Source organism: Hippocampus guttulatus, chromosome 1 (genome assembly GCF_054856545.1).
Source record: "Hippocampus guttulatus isolate MCC_2025c chromosome 1, RoL_Hgut_1.0, whole genome shotgun sequence".
Classification (NCBI taxonomy): domain Eukaryota; kingdom Metazoa; phylum Chordata; class Actinopteri; order Syngnathiformes; family Syngnathidae; genus Hippocampus; species Hippocampus guttulatus.
In genome coordinates this window covers 4,457,907-4,479,360 of record NC_141261.1, presented here as the reverse complement: position 1 = coordinate 4,479,360, position 21,454 = coordinate 4,457,907, and the positions used below count along the sequence as shown (strand labels likewise).

At 45.5% G+C, this 21,454-nt stretch overlaps 1 protein-coding gene across 1 annotated transcript in view; it reads right to left on the bottom strand.

The window, feature by feature from the left end:
* itga5 (integrin, alpha 5 (fibronectin receptor, alpha polypeptide)) overlaps positions 1-1,941 on the bottom strand; it is a 45,176-nt gene extending 43,235 nt beyond the window's left edge. The window contains exon 1 of the mRNA XM_086105324.1: positions 1,509-1,941. Coding sequence (XP_085961450.1) covers positions 1,509-1,714 — 206 coding nt within the window. The 5' untranslated portion in view covers positions 1,715-1,941. The remainder of the gene's footprint in view (positions 1-1,508) is intronic.
* Between the last annotated feature and the right edge of the window lie 19,513 nt (positions 1,942-21,454).

Sequence of the window (21,454 nt, the reverse complement as noted above, 5' to 3'; positions counted from 1 at the left end):
TAATGAAACTTTTCAAAAATCCCCAGGAAAAAAAATTGCTTGCTGTCGTACAAACGTACCCTAATCTGCTCACTTACTCTGGAGTAAATTCTCTAGTAAGCCTCTTTGTTTCATCTCCCCCCTCAGGCAGAGTTTCACGCTGCATTAAAAGTTCAATCATCAATAAGATGACGTCTCCTCATCCTTAATGAGGTGAAGAGAGATGATGGGGAGGCCAGACAGAGTGTGTGTGGGGGGGGGGGGTCTGTAGGGTGGGTGAATTAAAAAGCCCTGCCGAATGACATCAGCCTATGAGGTCGTAAGGGGGTGGAGGGAGTGGGGAGACATTGCAGCGAGGCAAGTTTCATGTCTTAAATCATCAAATCTTCCCAGGCAGACGGATAGCGGTGCTTTTAAAGAGACAGGCAGGACCAGGAGATGAGTAGTGGGATGAGGGTGGGATACTGGGGGTGGGGAGGCTTCCGCCTCATGCCTGGGTATTCGGAGAAGGACGAGGAAAAGTGAAATTTAGCTGTTGGACACTTTCAAGCAGGGAGTCAGATTATTCCTGAGTGTAACATTTTGGCGGCTAATGATGATTACAATTGCAGGAGTTTACATCCAAGGCTCATTGAACTTTACTACCAGAGCAGCACACCCCAAAAAAACAAAAAAACATCAGTCAGCAAATATGTGAAGCCATTCTTTCCTATTTGCCATTTGCAACACCTAATAAAAAAATGAAACCTGAAAGTGTCAGACCACGGAGTCTCTCGACTAGGTTTTACAGAATCAGAATTTTGGAGCTGATTACCTATCAGTGAGTTTAAAAAAAAAAGAAAAAAAAGATAGCCGATCACTGATCTGATCAGAACATGGACCAATCTATTTAAACAACTGGTTTACTTACTGTACAGTCCGCCCCACTACAGCCCAGCCCACGAATAGCCAAAACACCGGAAATGTGTGTGCCAAACACATTATTTTAAAACATTTGATTATTTTTTAAAATTCATGTATACGCTGAAAAACATTACAAACGACGTCAGCGCACATTGTCCCTGGAGTGAATCAGACTGTTTGCTTTCAGGTCATTTTTTGCAGATCCGATCAATGTTGTCGTTGATCAATCTGCAACTTATGGCAGTACACCGATGACCCATTTTGCATGAAATAATTCCAAATGTCTGCCAATCCTATCCAACTGATCACATTTGTGTAAAGTCTACTCTCTTACTATACAAGTTGGAAGAATTCCAACAGAGGGATCAGCTGAGCTGGACAGCATCACAACCAGGATCAGAGTACACACTTAACGGGCTTCTATTAAGATGAAAGTGGAACTATGAGGGAACAATGGGTTAGCAAAATGGATTAAATTGAGGTTGTTTAATTGCTTTCAAGGGTGGTTGGGGGGGGGGGGGGGGACACAATCTGGGGTCATAGTAACCATTAAGACCATAAATACACTAAAAGATAGATGCTAAAAGATTTTTTAAAAATTGTGTTGTGATCTTTTATGAACTCACCTGGCAGAATCAGCCAAATAAAAGTCGACCGCGTATCCAAAGTAACTACCGTTGTCCCCGCTGTAAACCGTCGGGTTGTCCACGTCCAGGTTGAAGGCTCCACATCCAGTAGGAGGAACGAGCAGCACCCCGGCGAGGCACAGCAGCGAGCGGACCACGAGAGCGTCTCTCCCCGGTATCTTTGAGCGAACTCGCCCCAAGCACATTTTGACGGAAAGCGAGGAGGGGGAAAGTGGTAAAAACGGGGTACGTCTTGCGCTCCTGAAGGAATTTGTGGATTCAAAGAAAAAGGAGGGGAAAAAAACTACAACTGCATCCCCACGACTTGGATCGAAGCAAAGCACTCGCACTCGAGTCGCGAACGCAGCGTCAGCTCTTGTGGGCGCTCCAAACTCACGCCTCTTCGTTACTGAGCTCCAAGACCCGCGCCTCCTTGGCTTCCTCTAATAATCAAACTTACAGCAGGGAGTTCCCACAGCCGGGAACCAAAAGTTTGGAAGAGGGGGTGAAGGAGGAGCCTGTGATACCCTGCGAAAAGTTTTCACAGTTCATCCACTAATCTTTGTTTGCCTCTGTGTTCAAAATGTGATACCGTTCGCACTTTTGTGGCACATACCTATCTCGGGGATTTGACGATGATTAACCGGCTGGACAGTGCTCCTTTTGATCACCCTTTTAAACGCAAGGCTTTTTATCACAATACTTTATATCGCCACACGTTCAATTGTATTGGTCAACAGCAAATTTTAATCAGAGATAACTTCACGTGTCGCTTAGACGTATTTTGGATGCCGCTTTTAAAAAATAAATCATTGTTTTTTTTCTTGCACATAATTTAATAATAATAACAATAATAATAATAATAGGCAGCCCGGTGGTCCAGTGGTCAGCGCGTCGACCTCACAGTGCAGAGATACCAGGTTCGATTCCAGCTGTGTGGAGTTTGCATGTTCTCACCGGGCCTATGTGGGTTTTCCCAAAACAGGTACTCCCAAAACATGCATGGCAGGCTGATTAAACACTCAAAATTGTCCCTCGGTGTGAGTGTGGATGGTTGTTCGTCTCCGTGTGCCCTGCGTTTGGTTGGCAACCGGTTCAGGGTGTCCCCCGCCTACTGCCCGAAGACAGCTGGGATTGGCTCCAGCACCCCCCGCCACCCTTGTGAGGATAGAGCGGATTGGAAAATGAATGAATGAATGAATAATAATACTGTAATAATAAAGGTTAATTGTACCTTCTGCCATCAAGTAGAATAGCAGGTAATCATTTGTCTCTATACCACACTGATACTCTTTGTAATCAGTGCATTTTTTCCTATTTTCAAAAAATTTGTAGGTGTCAGCATTTAGTATTATAAATTATTATATTAGCATTCTTAAAGGCTACGCTACGTGGCTGTTGTAAATACACAAGTGTAATTCTCTTTGCTTTATGTTTAGTTTGACAATAAACTTAAAACAGCTTGAAGCCTTGTTTTCTAAAAATCGTTCACTGACAAATACTGTTTGTTGGGATATAAGTTGAGTTTTATGCCACCATATAACGTTCGCATCTGAAAATGTTTTGCTCGCAAGTTAAAGCACAAAAGGCGCCTCAGAACAATGGCTCAGATCTTGAAAAACTCTTAAATCGGGTATTTCATATCTCAAGGAACCAGCATATCAGCAGTATACATATTTATTGTTTATTTCTCGAAACATAAGGCCAATTTTATCCAAATCAACAAACTTCCCTTTTAATGCCCCAAATCAGGTTCCAAATGTACGATTTATAACCTGTGTGGAAGATATGAAGTCAGTCCATATTTGTATGATGACCTCATTAGACAGAATTGGGACTGATGTTGTCTAATGGAGATTTGTGGAGTGGGGGGGGGGGGACTTCTGGTACTGACTCACACGCAAGACTGGAGGAACACTTTTGTGACGTTGGTAGAAACGACTCACCAAAGAGAGACCCTGAACAACAGCGCCTGGAGTGAGTTACTGTTGCTTCAGCTGATTCACTGGACGGCTTCAGAGATAGAACTGTGGGCCCAAATTTGGTCACGTGGTAACAGCAATATGAACTCTCCTATCCATTATCGTATTTATAGGCGGAGCACCCCAACATGGGTAGCGAACTGAGTGACGGCAGTAATCCGCCATGTCTGGAGAGCCTTTTTGCAGCTGCTGGGGTGGCCCCCTAAAGGGTCTAACCTTCCACGTCAAATGCTTTTCTCAATGAAAAATACAGACTGATTGATCAAGCTGAGCAACTGCTGCGGTTGAGAACATTCGATTACATGACACCAGCGTTTCAAAGCCACAACACTCCAAATGTATGTGTATACTTTTTTTTGTAACATGTTTAGGACAGACGTTAGTGGTTAGCACATCTGCCACACAGTCGAAAGGTTCTGGGTTCAGATTTCATCTCAGGGCCTCATGTGTACAGTTTGCATGTTTTCTCCATCTCCATTCCAAAAACATGCGTTTTAGGTGAATTGAAGATGGTTTTAGTGCTCTCATAACTATCATGTTATCCATCGGGATTTTTCAAAAGGTTTGTGGATAAACAATGTTTTAAAAGCTCTAAAATGCTGTTTTGACATCTATTTTGTGTTAACGACCATTAACTCTAATGTTTTGTTCTGTTTCGTAAATAACAAATACTGTATAGGAGATTGAATGGTCCACCCATTTATTCTCGATATATCGTGCTCTCATTAGGTTGAGCTGTATCTTATCGCAGGAGACTCGTGGTTAATCAGTTGCACATATAGACGAACAATTGTACTTATTCAAATTCGCAACCATGAATGAGTTAGACCGCAATGCATGTTTTTGGAGCGTGGGAGGAACATCCAAACTCCACAGAGGAAAGCCGAAGCCCAAATCCCCGGTTTGTGAAGCAGAAGTGCTCACAAGTACGAGCTTGGCTGCTCAAAAGTGAAAAAAATAAAAGTTTGTTGACGTTTTAACTCATGGCTTGTGGGTATCCCGTCATCGCCTCTCCATTGTGACCTTAGTCTAAACAAGCAGATTATTTTGTTTACGTTCCTAATTGTCTTTCTAAGTGGCTGTCTGCTACCTTACACTTCTTATCTTCATACAGCCTTTACCTTTTTGACCTTTTAAAGGATAAGGACAAATACAGTGGTTGACGACAATCCGTTGCGGGATGTTGTCTCGCCGCCGATTTCTATTCAATTGAATTGAATTACAAGTTTATTGTCAAATGTGCTCTCTGTGTAACATACAACACAGATGAAATTTCTTCCCTCTCAACCAGACAACAAGAGGAGCCGCTGCGGGTGCCTGTGCCGCCATCAAAAGAACAGTTAACACAAAATGACAAAATAATACAACACAACGCATTAGACACAGACAGTCGTGCGATCTTAACCACTTTTCCTGCATACACTTTGTTGTTTGAAGCAGTTATAGATATTTATCATACTAAATGATGGAAATTCCAGGTTCAGCTGTTGCCATAAAAAACACAATCAAACCTGCAGACATGTTTTAAAGCGATGTTATGAATATACTTTCAAAAATTAACCACAGTTCCCTGGTGTCCTAATAACATGCTTTTGTAAATGGCTTATGACCTCTGCATGCCACTTCAGTGTGGTTCTTTTGCTCTGTTACTTTAACCAACCGAGTTGCCAAGTTGTTGATGGGAGAAACGTTGCTAAAGCAACACATTTTCAAAACTAGGCACTACTTTTAACTTGCTTGTTTAATTTGACACTTGATGGCTGGGCAGAGACTCCAGAGACCCAACACTTTGTATACAAGTGAATTAAATATCCATTTTGAACATACAAACTCCACACAGGAAGGGTGCAGCCAAGGTTCGTACCCTGTACCTCAGAGCTATGAGGCAGACGTGCTTACCACGATATCCACCGTGCTGCCGTCAGTTCGGCGTAATAATTGGCTTTGACTAAGTGAGCAGTATTTTCCATCTCGCTCCAAGTGTGATGAAAAAAGGGGGCGTGGTTTTATTTCAGCGCCTCAGCTTTGGCATCACCGCGCGGCCGCCATGGCAACACAGCTATAACACACACACGCACGCTTGCAGGGCAATTCACACGACTCGACACAGCTGACAGAATGCTTTAAAAATAGGCCTAGCGATTATATGTACAGGATAGGCAGTCATGTCAGGCACGTATTGACTGACTCTTCAAGTGTGAATGAATGTTCGCGATATAATGGGAGAGGTCAACATATTAATAGTTCAACAAGTAGGTCATATCGCCACAAGTGTGATATAAAAGTGTCACTGGACGATAACGATGAACGTGTCCAAACTAAAGGTTCAAGGTGGTTTCCACCAATCATTTTGTTGGCTGCTTTTTCCTTTGCAAGAACAAATACACCGAAGGTTTTTGAATGATGTGTGATGAAAAATGGCCGCCGGGCTATGTGACGATAGTGTTTCTGAGATACAAAACATAGGACTTTTTTTTTTTTTTTAGTCGTTAATGTTTGCGGTCATACATGCGTGGTGTATGTGGATGGATGTATACTGTGTTAGATATGTATAGTATGTTATTGTTTGGGTGTATCTGAATATGTATTTGGGGATATGTTATGTCACAACGTATACAGATGTATCTTGTATGCCTAAATATGTCCAAAAGTTCAATTTTACCTTGACAACAGAAATAGAAAGTGCCATTAACTGTTTTTTAACACTTTTTTTCCTCCCATTATTTAATGGAAATTAATCTAAGTAAGTTTAGAAAATAAGAAACAAAAATGATACATAGCTCATGTCTCAAAGTGAAAGTTTTTTTTTGAACAATGGCATTTTTGTTTCTAAATGGGAAATTTGTACTAATTGTAATTAATGTACTTAATTCTTATACTGTTTACATATTAGAAGGCAAATGCAGTTTTTTTCTAAGTAGTCACATGTAATACACAATATGTTGTATTTCTTTCTTTCTGGAAGACCATTAAAAACACAAAACAAAAATGACTTTTCTGATCACCTCTCCGTGAGCCGTCACCTTACCGTGGTGGAGGGGTTTGTGTGTCCCAATGATCCTAGGAGCTAAGTTGTCTGGGGCTTTATGCCCCTGGCAGGGTCACCCATGGCAAACAGGTCCTAGGTGAGGGACCAGACAAAGCACGGCTCACAAAGCCCCTTATGATAGATAAAATCAGTTTCCCTTGCCCGGACGCGGGTCACCGGGGCCACCCTCTGGAGCCAGGCCTGGAGGTGGGGCTCGTTGGCAAGCGCCTGGTGGCCGGGCCTACACCCATGGGGCCCGGCCGGGCTCAGCCCGAAGAGGCAACGTGGGTCCCCCTTCTCATGGTCTCACCACCCGTGGGAGGGGTCAAAGGGGTCGGGTGCAATGTGAGCTGGGCGGCAGCCAAAGGCGGGGACCCTGGCGGTCCGATCCTCGGCTGCAGAAGCTAGCTCTTGGGACATGGAATGTCACCTCTCTGGCAGGGAAGGAGCCCGAGCTGGTGTGTGAGGTAGAGAAGTTCTGACTGGATATAGTCGGACTTGCCTCCACACACAGCCTGGGTTCTGGTACTAGTTCTCTCGAGAGGGGTTGGACTCTCTTCCACTCTGGAGTTGCTCATGGTGAGAGGCGCAGAGCAGGTGTGGGCATACTCATTGCCCCCCGGCTCAGTGCCTGTACATTGGGGTTCACACCGGTAGACGAGAGGGTTGCTTCCCTCCGCCTTCGGGTGGGGGGACGGGTCCTGACTGTTGTTTGTGCATATGCACCAAACGGCAGCTCAGCATACCCACCCTTTTTGGAGTCCTTGGAGGGTGTGCTGGAGAGTACTCCTGCTGGGGACTCCCTTGTTCTGCTGGGGGACTTCAATGCTCACGTGGGCAATGACAGTGAGACCTGGAGGGGCGTGATTGGGAGGAACGGCCCCCTCGATCAGAACTCGAGTGGTGTTTTGTTATTGGACTTCTGTGCTCGTCACGGACTGTCCATAACGAACACCTTGTTCAAACATAAGGGTGTCCATATGTGCACTTGGCACCAGGACACCCTGGGCCGTAGTTCGATGATCGACCTTGTGGTTGTATCATCGGATTTGCGGCCGCATGTTTTGGACACTCGGGTGAAGAGAGGGGCGGAGCTGTCAACTGATCACCACCTGGTGGTGAGTAGGCTCCGATGGTGGGGGAAGATGCCGGTCCGTCCTGGCAGACCCAAACGTATTGTGAGGGTTTGTTGGGAGCGTCTGGCGGAATCCCCTGTCAGAAGGAGTTTCAACTCCCACCTCCGACAGAGCTTTTCCCATGTTCCGGGGGAGACGGGGGACATTGAGTCCGAGTGGACCATGTTCCGTGCCTCTATTGTTGAGGCGGCCAATCTGAGTTGTGGCCGTAAGGTGGTTGGTGCCTGTCGTGGCGGCAACCCTCGTACTCGCTGGTGGACACCAGCAGTAAGGGATGCCGTCAAGCTGAAGAAGGAGTCCTATCGAGCCTTTATGGCCTGTGGGACCCCAGAGGCAGCTGACGGGTATCGACTGGCCAAGCGGAACGCAGCTTCGGTGGTCGCCGAGGCAAAAACCCGAGCGTGGGAAGAGTTCGGTGAGGCCATGGAAGCCGACTTCCGGACGGCTTCGAGGAAATTCTGGTCCACCATCCGACGTCTCAGGAGGGGGAAGCAGTGCACCACTAACACTGTGTACAGTGGGGATGGGGCACTGCTGACTTCGACTCGGGACGTTGTGAACCGGTGGGCAGAGTACTTCGAAGACCTCCTCAACTCCACCAACACGTCTTCCTTGGAGGAAGCAGAGTCTGAGGACCCTGAGGTGGGCTCTCCTATCTCTGTGGTTGAAGTCACCGATGTGGTTAAAAAGCTCCTCGGTGGCAGGGCCCCAGGGGTGGATGAGATCCGCCCGGAGTTCCTCAAGGCTCTGGATGTTGTGGGGCTGTCCTGGTTGACACGCCTCTGCAACATCGCGTGGTCAACGGGGAGAGAGCCTCTGGATTGGCAGACCGGGGTGGCAGTCCCTCTTTTTAAAAAGGGGGACTGGAGGGTGTGTTCCAACTACAGAGGGATCACACTCCTCAGCCTCCCTGGTAAGGTCTATTCAGGGGTGCTGGAGAGGAGGGTCCGTCAGGAAGTCGAGCCTCAGATTGAGGAGGAGCAGTGTGGTTTTCGTGTATGTGGGAATTCGCCCAACCAGTCTACATGTGTTTTGTGGACTTGGAGAAGGCGTTTGACCGTGTCCCTCGGGGAGTTCTGTGGCGGGTGCTTCGTGGGTATGGGGTACCGAACCCCCTGATACGGGCTATTCGGTCACTATACCACCGATGTCAGAGTTTGGTTCGCATTGCCGGCAGTAAGTCGGAATCGTTTCCAGTGAGGGTAGGACTCCGCCAAGGCTGCCCTTTGTCGCCGATTCTGTTCGTAATCTTTATGGACAGAATTTCTAGGCGCAGCCGAAGCGTTGAGGGCGTCCGTTTTGGTGGCCTCAGTATTGCATCCCTGCTTTTTGCAGATGATGTGCTGCTGTTGGCTCCTTCAAACGGGGCTCTCCAACTCTCACTGGAGCGTTTCGCAGCCGAGTGTGAAGCGGTTGGGATGAAAATCAGCACCTCCAAATCTGAAACCATGGTCCTCAGTCGGAAAAGGGTGGAGTGCCCCCTCCGGGTCGGGGGAGAGATCTTGCCCCAAGTGGAGGAGTTTAAGTATCTTGGGGTCTTGTTCACGAGTGAGGGCAGGAGGGAGCGAGAGATCGACAGGCGGATCGGTGCAGCGTCTGCTGTGATGCGGACGTTGTATCGGTCTGTCGTGGTGAAAAAGGAGCTGAGCCAAAGGGCGAAGCTCTCAATTTACCGGTCGATCTACGTTCCAACCCTCATCTATGGTCACGAGCTATGGGTCGTGACCGAAAGAACGAGATCCCGGATACAAGCGACCGAAATGAGTTTTCTCCGCAGGGTGTCCGGGCTCTCCCTTAGAGATAAGGTGAGAAGCTCGGTCATCCGGGAGGGGCTCAGAGTCGAGCCGCTTCTCCTCCACATCGAGAGGAGCCAGATGAGGTGGCTTGGGCATCTGATTCGGATGCCTCCTGAACGCCTCCCTGGTGAGGTGTTCCGGGCATGTCCCACCGGGAGGAGACCCCGAGGAAGACCCAGGACACGCTGGAGTGACTATGTCACCCAGCTGGCCTGGGAACGCCTCGGGATCCCCCGGGGAGAGCTGGAAGAAGTAGCTAGGGAGAGGGAAGTCTGGGCTTCCCTGCTAAAGCTGTTGCCCCCGCGACCCGGCCCCGGATAAGCGGTAGAAGATGGATGGATGGATGGACTTTTCTGATCATTGGGGTTACGCTGCCATCATCCATCATAGATAACGTTTTAAGGATCCACAGGTTCCTTGTAGACTTCAAACTTCAATTGTCTTTTTTGCAGTGTGGGTTATCTTGCGTTGAAATTATTTGGCTGCATAAGGCTTGTTTCTTTTTTTTACCATGGCAGGAAATGCTCAGTCAAATCATTTTGACACCTTCACCCACCCTAGAGGCTTACCATGTCATTTCCCTTTAATTCCACTCCAAAAGTTTAAGCCCTTTTCACATGGCTCAGTGGGAGAGTGGTCGTTTTCCAATCCAGCATTGGGTTTTTTGATCCCCGGCCATTGCGACCATGTCAAAGTGTCCTTGAGCAAGATACTGAAACCCCCCCATTGCTCCTGATGCTACATCATCCGTAGGTGAAGAGTGTAAAGCGCTTTGAGTACCTGAGGTAGAAAAGCGCTATGAGTGACAGCCCATTTACCACACTGTGCTTCACAAGGTAAATGTCGTGTCTCAGTATACCGATCTTTGGGACACATGAGCGATTACATACAATGATGTGTTTAAAAAGACACTGATCCCCGCTCAGCCTGAAATATACCTCAAAACGGGCCTGGTCGAATTGCACCCCGCGAATGAGATTAAACTCTCGCAGCCCTATTTTCATACACAGGCGCATGTGGGCTCAGGATAAAAACGAGTGCATCTTCATTTTATTTCTATGTTTCCCGTGTTTGGGAATTTGGCAGACCATGCTACACGTCGGTGGGTGTTCTGGCAGACCAAAGATTTTTTTCTATTACAAACACCTGGTGCACGTGACATTTCTTTGACAGAAAGTAGGCTCGACTTTAGACCATGTGAAAGAAGGTCTAAATTGTGGCACAGGTGGTGTAATGTGATTTTGGTGGATTTGATCTTGGCACAGAGAGAGAATGTCTCCATCGACTTTCTGCCCTGCCACACAACCCCTTTGAGACGATAAGCAAAATGCAGTGTGAAAAGGGGAGTCACTCTGAAAACTCCTTGCTGGTGTCACAGTCTTGTTGGGACATAGTGGCCATCCACTCAAATGCACTTAATGACAGACTTTTAGATACTCTAGGACAGCAGCTTACTCCCACCCTCATTTAACCCTCTTAGGTGGGCTGACACTGATGGGGTGGGGGGTCTAGAGACACCCTGAGGCCAGACATTAGGCATCTGTTAAGTCACAGAATAAATACAATTTTACCACTCGAGTACAGACAGCAAATAAAAGCCACAAGCGGTAGCTTTGCGGTTTGTACGCAATTCGTTTGTTCCTTGGGGCCATTTCCCTTCTCCTTTTGAATCTGATGCTGTCAAGTAAGGGCATTGGATGTGATGATGGAAAATGTGGTTCTTGAGGGAAAGGGGAGACATCCACACCACTGAGAGAAAGTGAGCTTCTGGTTCAAATGGACTCTTTGGCTCAAGAGTAAGCCCACTCGTGATCCAAAATCTAAGCTTGTCTTCCTTCAAAACACATATTCATTTTCCTTCCTCCTCCTGTTTCCTCATGTCTCTCCTCAGCTGGAGCAGCACACATGGAGCAGACAGGAAATTCCTCGGGTGTAAAAGCCCGTTCTGGCTTCCTGTTTCATGAAGTTCTTGTTCTTGGTCACTCTGGTCCACACAAACTCTCAATTCCTTTGGTCTCCCATCTCCCCAGAGTGGTACTGATTGTTCCAGACTGAGCGATATGGCACGTTGGATGACAGATGAGTCATGAAGCGACGGAAGTCATGAGCTGGCCCCGGTTGCAGAGCGGCCCGCCCTTTGTTTTCAACACACGCGCTTAGCAACGAGACGCAATGTGATTCTCATAGATGAAGAAATCCTCCCAGAGGCTCTTTAGTTCAATCATTGTAGTGCCGGCAGTCGTAGCGTTAAAATGAACACAATGTACTGTGCATGCACTAAAAGGTATGAGGGGGGCCTGAGTGGCTTTCATGCTGTGGCATGGTCAATGGCCTCATCCATCAATCCATTATCTGAACCGCTTTATCCTCATGAGGGTCGCAGACGTGCTGGTGCCTATCCCAGCTGACTTTGGGTAGCAGACGGGTTACACCATGAACCGGTTGCCAGCCAATCGCAGGGCACACAGACAAACAACGATTCAGACTCACAATATTTACACCCAAGGACAATTAAGAGTGTTCGATTAACCTACCGTGGATGTTTTTGGAAACCTTAGTACCTGGAGAAAAACCCAAGCAGGCATGGGGACAACATGCAAAAAAGTGCCGTGATTACAATCCTTTCAGTCCAGACTTTGTTCTCTGTGGCTTGAACCCACCACGCTGCCTAATTATTTCTTGTCAACTTATTGTTGATTTAACCATATTGTACTGAGCAACCAAACAGAGAAGCGTGTGCCACTCAAAATGCTGTATTCCAGCTTCATTTTACCTCCATTGGGGTCACCATCACAAATATTGGCACCATTGCTACATGGGTAGTCATGTGATTTCCTTGTACACTCAAACCTCGGTTTTCGAACGTCTCTGTTCTCAACCAAATCGGTTTTCGACCAAAAATTTCGAGTTTTTTATGCCTCGGATGACGACCGAATTTCGGTTCTCGAACAAACTGAGCGCACTTGAATGCGTCACTTGACTCCTCTCGCCTTCCTTCCACGAGGAAGTGACGCTTCCTCGTTTAGCGTTCCATGGTGAACAGACATGTTCAAAAATATATATTTTTTTAAAAGAGTGTGGTTTTGGTTTTCGAACAAATCGGTTTTCGAACAGCCTTCTGGAACGGATTATGGTCGAAAACCGAGGTATGACTGTAGCTACTTTAATGAGTCCAAAGGAAATGCTGGAATATACTATTGGTTTGGAGTGTAAAGACACTCGAGTGCCCGCACTTTCACACAGCAATTTGAAATGTAACACGTATGCTATACGTAAAAACCTGAATGCCAGCAGGTTTTACTGACAATGAAACCATAAACACCACCATGCGGGACAAGACGCACATGCACCAACCTAAGTTTGCATCCAGGTTGTGTCATGTTCTATTTAGATGGACGATTTGTCTCTCCGTGTAATGATGTACTCCCAGGTACCCCCTCTTGTGTTTCTTTTGTGGTCATTTTATGAAAAGTGGCTGTAAAATGCGTGTATATGTGTGTACAGCCTCTGGATGTTGTTTCCATCACACAGACATACACACACATGATCACACGCACTCACACATGTATAACCATTCACATATTCCCTCCAATTTGTTCCAACACCCACTCACACCCACTACCAAAATATGTTTGACACAGTGCACATGGAAATAGCCGGCCCACTTTCCCTAAAGGTTGAACCTCTTATGCGTTCAGACGCAAACACAAACATACCTTATATAGCATTTTCATCATCGTTGTCTATCGTTGTTCTTTTTTGTCACATCTGGGCATCCAGTTGACTCACATATGCCCACAGGAAATAAATGTAACAGAAAGGAAATTTGGGAGGGACAAAATCATCACATTAAGTCATGGCACTTCCAATTTGAGATCTCTCTCCCAGTTACCAAATATGGTTCTTCACCCAGTAGAAGGCCTTAAAGCTGGTGTCACAGTGACCACTTCAGAGCGCCAATGAAAACAGCGCCGGTAATGTCGTAACTCCGCCGCAATTAATCGGCCGCATGCCGACATGTTTTGCCTCTACTTCTGTAAGTTCCTCGGCCGCACTGCTTGTTTACACAAAAATTAACAATGTCGGGGAAATGCCACCTCTGCCTGGGATGTTAGATAGCGTACGACAACAGAGGCCCACCCCTCGTCTGCTGCAATTTCTTTTTTCTAGACACCTCTGACGTGGAGCGAGACTTCAAATTAGGATGAGGCCAGAAGCAAAGAAGCAAATACAAAATTCTGCCCAAACAACACATGTATAACATTCAACATTGTCACAATGCATTTATTCACACACGGGGGTGAAAGGCGGTTTCCAAGTGCCCATCCACAGCGGCCAACTTGACTTCTTCCGCAAGTGAAGATCTTATCGCAGTTCATTTCGCTGGAAATGTAGACCGATCTCCTGCATGGCCTCTCTCTTAGCTGAATTGAAAAGGGAATGAGCTGGGAGCCGCTTCAATCGGCCCAGAGTCGCCTGATTTCCCTCCCAGAATGGCGCAAACGCCCTCATCTATCTGCACAAGACTACTAAAATACCAAAAGAAAGAAAACTCCACTCGTGCTCATTGTTCAACTGCGATTTGTGCTCGACTTGTGCGCTGGGGATGAAAACAAGGCCCGTAAAGTCAGACAACCGTTCGCACTGAGCGGGAACTAAATCCACACTGCCTGCACCAAAAGACAAGCGAGTTAACCACGACTCAGGAGTGTCTAACTTAGTATCATCCACAGCATGTTTTTTTTTTCCCCCTCAGGGACAGTCATGAGTCTGGAAATCAAATGAATGTATTCTTTCTCTTCATATTAATGCCTCGAGAAAATTCCATTGTAATTATACTCCATACCGTATAGTTTTAACACACGTGGAGACAGACAACCCGTCAGACTCACATTTTGAAAAGAAACAACCGAATATTGGTTGACAATATTGACGGAATTTTCTGTCAAAATTATACGAAAAAAAAATGTATATCAACTCCAAGCCTGGCATTTAACACCTGTGCACTTCAGTGACCACCAAGTTCAACAGGTGTGTAAAAAGACTAGAATATGATGTACATCTACGTCACGGTGCTCTGAAATCTCGCTGGAGGACTTCCTGATGCATGTCCTTGTCTAGACTGCAAAAGGCAAACCGCCGTTGAACTTAGCGGAGGTCTCATAAGAATGCCGCATGCTCGCAAGCAGTGTCACATTCAAATAAATGTCACGTGCCGGGTGAGTCCACAACGGCCTTTACACTGCGACACCTCCCGGCTTCCTTTTATGCCAGTTGTTTATGTTCACGTGCTATCCTAGGTAGGCTTGCCTTATATAGACGTCACCAGCGAGCTTACGATCAGGCTTGTACTGCCTCGTGTTCGGGGTTAAATCCAGTGCAAGTGGGAGGTCTATCACAATACACAATACGATGTCCTGATGTCCCACCAAGGACATCAGAGGACGCAAAGTGATTGACAGTGCAATGTCAGCAGATTCATTAAGGAGCCTCGGCGAATGTCGCGTCCTCAGTCGGGATTGGGTTTCTAGCCAAACAGAGTTGAAGCCATGAGAACGAACGAGTCGAAACAGACGGGGAAGTGAGGTGTCTTCTAATGAAAGGCTGCGAGGTCAACAGTGTTATTATCGTTCCGACGCAGATTTTCTGAAATGTGACACATCCTTATGTATATTCTACACCTGTTCTCTGGCCCCCCGTTTACCTCACTGAACCGTGCAGTTATTTGTTCAACAGTCTGGTTAATATGAGAGCCCCCTCGGCCCATTTTTATAACCAGCCAAAGTGTATGTTTTCAATGCGCAGTGGTTGTGTATGCTTATTATGTCTGGTTATTCTCTGGTCACATCAGCAGTGGGGTGGTCTGTTCCAATATTAGCCCAGCTCAGTGGTTCTTAAACTTGTTCGAGGTACCGAACCCAACCAGTGCATATGCACATTCATCGAACCCTTCATGAGAGAAAAATAAAAATATGATTTTTTTTAAAAACAAATTCAAGACATAAAAAACACATTTATTAAAAACTAAGTAAACACAATTAGGATAAGTATAAAGTTTTTTTTTTAATTGTGCACGAAATGAACCAGCCAGTGATGGTTAAGTGGGCATGTCAACTAATTGACACGCTGAGTGTGGTGTGTCTTAACCTCCATGGCAGAAGCTCTGTTGAACCCCTGAGACCGATTCACTGAACCCAGGTTTAGAAACACTGGCCCAGCTGGTCGAGGAAGGAAAAACGCCAAAAATGTTTAAACGGATACATTTTAATTCATTCACTCGGGTATTTATTGATCCAGTTCCTCACCAAAATCTGAATTTCTTCATAGAATCATTTTCTTGTGGAAAAGGCTTCATAAAACAAAGTTAGGGTGAAAATAACATTAATTAACACGGGGGTCACCAACTTTTCAAGGGCCCCTATCCTGCATGTTTTTGATATTGCCCTCCTCTGACATTCAAGCTCTGCAGAAGCCTGATAATGATCCTGAGCATAACTTCATCGATTGCGGGTTTACCTCGCTATATGTTAAGTTTTCTTGCTGTTTTTCTTCCTTCTAAGTTAGACCAGTCAGAAAATGTCTATTTTGGGGGAGGAGGTATTGGTTTTACAAATCCAAGACTATGAACATTAGAGGTTGTCACCCCCAAAATGCCCGTTCTCTTATCATGAGTGGATTTGGAAATACGCTCCGAGCACACTGCTTCACTCAGGCTGTTCAGAAACTCAGAACTTTGTTCAAATGTGCCGTTCGGTTATTCAGAGTGCCCAGTGAGTTGAGTAAACGAAGTACCAATCCAGGGTGTAACCCACCTTTCACCCAATGTCACCTGGGATAGGCTACTGCTCATCCGCGAGCCTAATGAGGACAAGAAAATTGAATTGGTTTCTAATTGGTCAGCAAATTAATCTATCTGAACTACCTAGGACTTAGATCCTGCAGGTCCATCCATCCATTTTCCAATCCGCTTTATCCTAACAAAGGGTCGCAGGGCGTGCTGGAGCCTATTCCAGCCATCTTCGGGCAGTGGGCGGGGGACACCCTGAACCGGTTGCCAGTCATTCGCAAGGCACACAGAGACAAACGACCATCCGCACTCACACTCACACCTAGGACCAATTTGGAGTTTTCAATCAGCCTGCCATGCATGTTTTTGGAATGTGGGAGGAAACCAGAGTACCCGGAGAAAACCCACGCAGGCACGGGGAGAACATGCAAACTCCACACAGGAAGGCTGGAGATGGGGGTAAGAAGAGGCAACCTCAAAATAAACTTTACCTTACCAATTAATACTATCTGTGTATCACTCCCTTGGTGCGCTTTTATTTTGAAGTTGTTCACGCTAGTGTGTCACGGTGTAATGGCTGACTTGACTCATCTTCCAGACTCTGGGCTGTCGAACCCGGTAACTTTGCACTGTCAGGTCGACGTGCTAACCACTCGACCTCCGGGCCGCCCTCGATCCTGCAGGTGACGATTAAAATGTGGGGCGAGCATATCTTTTTAAATAAGAATGCCAAAAGTTTGCTTTCGCTGTTACATATCCATAACGTGATCATGTATTTTGCAGTCATTAGAGGAACTAAAAACAATAGTCTGCAGGGAAGAAAAAAAATAAAAGGAAGCAGGCAAGAATTTTTATTGCAGCTGAATGGAGTTCAGGGATCGTCTTGGAAAATGTTTCCAATGAGGCGCTTTGCTTTCGGGACTGTCCTTAATAGTCAATCTGCTGCAGTTTATATGACTCCTCTCCAGGCCGCAAGGAATCCTTTCTTCCAAGAGCCAGTTGTGGACTATAAATAGCTACGGCATGATACATTTTGTGCTGGCTTGTAAGGTGGGCTGAGCAGCTTTGTATTCCGCAGGCACGGTGTTCTTCGGAGGGTCAAACAATCCCAGAGTTCCTGTGTTTGTGTTTAGGAATGTTGTGTTGTATGCCGCTGATGAGAATACAGAATGTCGCAAGATAAAACGAGTCTTTTACATGACTTAACAACAGCTGTATGTTGTTGAACGTGTTGAAATGTGCGCATGCAACAGCAAAGCCCAATTACGGTCACGGTATGAATTGCATTAAACCCGTTGTGTCATATTAAACTGATTATTCGGGAGTGATCTTCTTCACTTTACATCGACAGTAAGTCTTCTTTTGGGGTTGGAAGAGTGATAAAATATACAGTCAACAACAAACCTTGGGAAAAATGAGCTCACCAGTGGAGACCTTTGTATGAAACTACAACAGAACAGTGGAGGTTTGGAGGACATTATCCTGCTGGGGATTGAAACGGAGTTGCTACAATAAGCCAAATGCAGTCATGTGACCTCAGATGTCACTGTGCCTGACGGCTAAAAAAATGGGAAGGGAGAAGCTGCAGTTAGCTTTCACTTCCTTCAACAGTAAAATCATGATGGCTGTAATACACCTAAACATAGAGTACATGGACACACCAACCGTATGTCGTAACAAGAATGTTTGGCAACCTCACATGTGTAAATACTGAAGACAGCATGCTGGTCTGAAGCTCGGGGTTTGAATCTCGGCTACAGCTCTGGTGCAGTATTTTCGCCCGTAGTCCAAAAACATGCATGTTAAGTTGTGCCCGTTAGTTGGCTGAAAACCAGTCCAGCGTGCCGCTTCTAATCCAAGGCAGACTGGAATAAACTGGAGGTCCTTATTTCACAACGCACCTCTCTAGATAATTGTCTATGCTCTCACTGGAGTTTAGGTTTGCAGTGGGTGTTTATTTTAACGTGTTTATTAGTGTAGTTTGTGCAGACGCAGAACTTCAAGATGATTTTGAAAGGTGTACAGGGAACGCCAACTATTCACAGGAAAGGGGAGACGGAGCTCTGCTATGAATAGCGGATAACTGCGAATAATTGATTCCCACGCCAAACGCTTTGTAAGTGATATAGAAACCACAAGATGGTGGATAATCATTTTCTTTTCATTAGATAAGGCTATGGCCTGACCCATTGGAAGTCCTCCACTCACATCAACATAGGACTTTGGCCTCAAGAAGCCGTAAGATGGCACCAAAGCAATACTTTTTTAATGAAACATGGTTTTGAGTATAAAAACAGCAAAAAGATGAGTTTTTCAGCGAAGAACGGAGGAAACATTCCCAAACAATTAAGTGATTTTGTAAATGCCAAACCGTGATGTAAGGATATATCCGATATGTGCATTGCATTGGCTTATGTTTCAAATGTGTATGCACTTTTTGAAGAGGCCCGACTCTTACATGAAGATATGCATTGCCACGTATTTTTAAAAAAAATCATTTTACGCTGCTATGACACATTCAAATTTTGCCACTGCAAAAGAAAACTAATCATACTGTTGGAATCCAGGCAAAGGCAGCTGATGTGGTAGCACGGTGGCATTGGTGAAATTGCTATTCTTAGTCGAAAAACTGTGCATTTTAAATGCACTTGTTACATGTTGTTGCTCTATGCTGAGGCTTTTTTTTTTCACATTTTCATCGACCAAACAACATCCACTCACCTGTGTCTCTCGTCTAATTTAACTTCACCCCGCACAACTGAGGTGTCAGTAGGAGAAAAAGTGCATCAAACCGCCCAAAAAGAGAGACTTTATACCCTCAAAGTATGAGCAAATTTGTCATGATGACGATGATAGAGAGCCTGAGAGCATTTTCCAGCACTGTAGTTTCAGAGCAATTTCCAGTTATTTTTCAAATCAAACTGCTGCGGAAGATAGGGCTATTTTGTGCAATCTGGGACATTGAGACATGAAATCAGATGATTCATAGTGCACATTTTTTTGGGAATAAGATGTTTGCAGACCCAGCCAGTCATGTGTGAGACCCTGGAAGAGTGGGAAAAAGAGGCTTGGCTTGAGTCTCCTGTTCAAAAAGTGCAAACGCTGTGCATTTGAGATGACGTGAGCAACAGAAGAGGCTGACTTTTTTAGAGGAACACTGGGAGACAGCTTTGAGTCACAAAGTACAGGGGGATGGTGTGGGGGTGCGTTCATTAGAGGAAATGAATCAGTATGAGAGAGCAAACATTTAGTGTTGGTGTCCACGCTCGACAGGTATTACCATGAATGGTCAGCGGCTCTCGCAAGTGAGACATTTCGTCTCCGGGTGGCAGAGATGAATCACAATACCAGCTAACGCTCATGTTTCCTGAATGAACGTGCTGGGGGGGGGGAAGACACTTATAAAGCAAGATTGTGTTTTTGTACCTTAAAGAAACAGCACTCAAATGATTCAGATGCTGTACCCTAAATGTCGCTTGAAATGCCAAGTCTGTTAAGACATTGGACCCTATTTTCATGCAGAGCGCAAGTCTAGCTAAAAGTGCAATCTAACTGTGCACATGGTTTGGTTTTTTTTGTTTGTTTGTTTGTTTGTTTTTTTGACAGGCAGTTAGAAATGGACATTTGTGGTTTGTGGGAGCTGACTTGATTCCCAGCCAATCATTTATGAATGAAAATCAATGACATCAATGTCATTGATCAATGACATCAATCAAAATCAATGACTAACACATATCAGCGGAGCGCAGAATCTGTCTCCCTGCGCCTGAATCAAAACCACCAAAATCACATTATGTCACAACTTAGACCTGCTTTTACTTGGTCTAAAGTCGAGTCGATTTTCTGTCGCTGAATTGTCTGGTGCACCGGAAGCGTGTAATAGAAAACATTCTCGGTGTGTCGCAAGCGCAGCACAGTCTGCCAAATTTCCAAACATGGTAAACCGGGCTTGCTCTTGTAGTTTATGGCACGCGCATGTGCGAATGGCCACAAAAGTCGGACTCATTCAGTTTATATTCACCGTAGGTAGAGGAGTAAGTAGTTCGGTTCATGGAAAACTGTTGTTGGTAAATGAAGAAAATCCTGTCTATGGAGGATTACCGTGAATCTCTCTTGAGGAGAGAGGCAAATGGCTAGCACAGAAGCTGGTGCAGGAAATTGTGTAGAAACAGGAATGAGGGCTCAACAGAGCCCAGCATAGCCAACAGTCTCTCCATCAAATCAGGATTGCTACCGGAGGTTGTTTCAGGACAGCAAGAGGTTTGCTTTCTCTATTCCTGACAGTTTCAACAGTCAGAAAGGAAACAACCTCAATGTGGTGGAGTTGATGGTACCCGGAAGGAGTCTCCATCGACATCATCACTCTGCCAGCCAGAGTCCAGCCATTGGCCAAAGTGCAGGGATATTTTGTGAAGTCTCGTTCAATTAGTCTGTGACAGTCACAGAGTCCATGGCTAATCCGTTTTAAATTTCAACCATATTTATAACGGGTTTGTGAACCATCCATCCATCCATTTTCTAATCCGTTTATCCTCACGAGGGTCGCGGGTGTGCTGGAGCCTAGCCCAGCTGTCAGTAGGGGAGGAATACCTTGAACTGGTTGCCAGCCAATCGCAGTGGTTTGTGATAGTATTAGTAACAGTAACAGTTATTAGTAACAGTAACGGTTTCGGCATTTAAGATTGCTGGTTCGGACCACAAACGGAAAAATCACTCTTGTCACTCACACCAAAGGTTTTATTGAGCCAAAGAACTTATTTTTAAGCGGAAATGTCACAAAAGTGTATCTACTATAATGCATGCTGAAATGATGACGATCTGGTCTCAATTGACTCACATTTAGCAGGATCTTTTCGTCAATGGACGCTACAGCTTCGTGTTTGCTTTCAAAACTTAGCTTGTAGCAGACGTGTGCACATTTTCAGCATGTCTCTGATCCACTGGTGAAAGGACACTTTGATCCTCTCCTCTTTCATCTATAACTGCTTCAGACAACAAAGTGTATGCAGAAAATTGGTGAAGATTGCACGACTGTCTGTGTCCTATCTGTTGTGTTGTGTTATTTTTGTTATTTTGACTTCAAAATGGCGCCGCGTGAGTGGATGCCTTTCCAGCAGCTCCTATATTTTGTTGTTCTACTTCTTCCTTTCATAACTTTGCTGCTGTGAATTGGGAATTTCTCCATTGCGAGACTAATAAAGGTTTTCTTTTCTTATA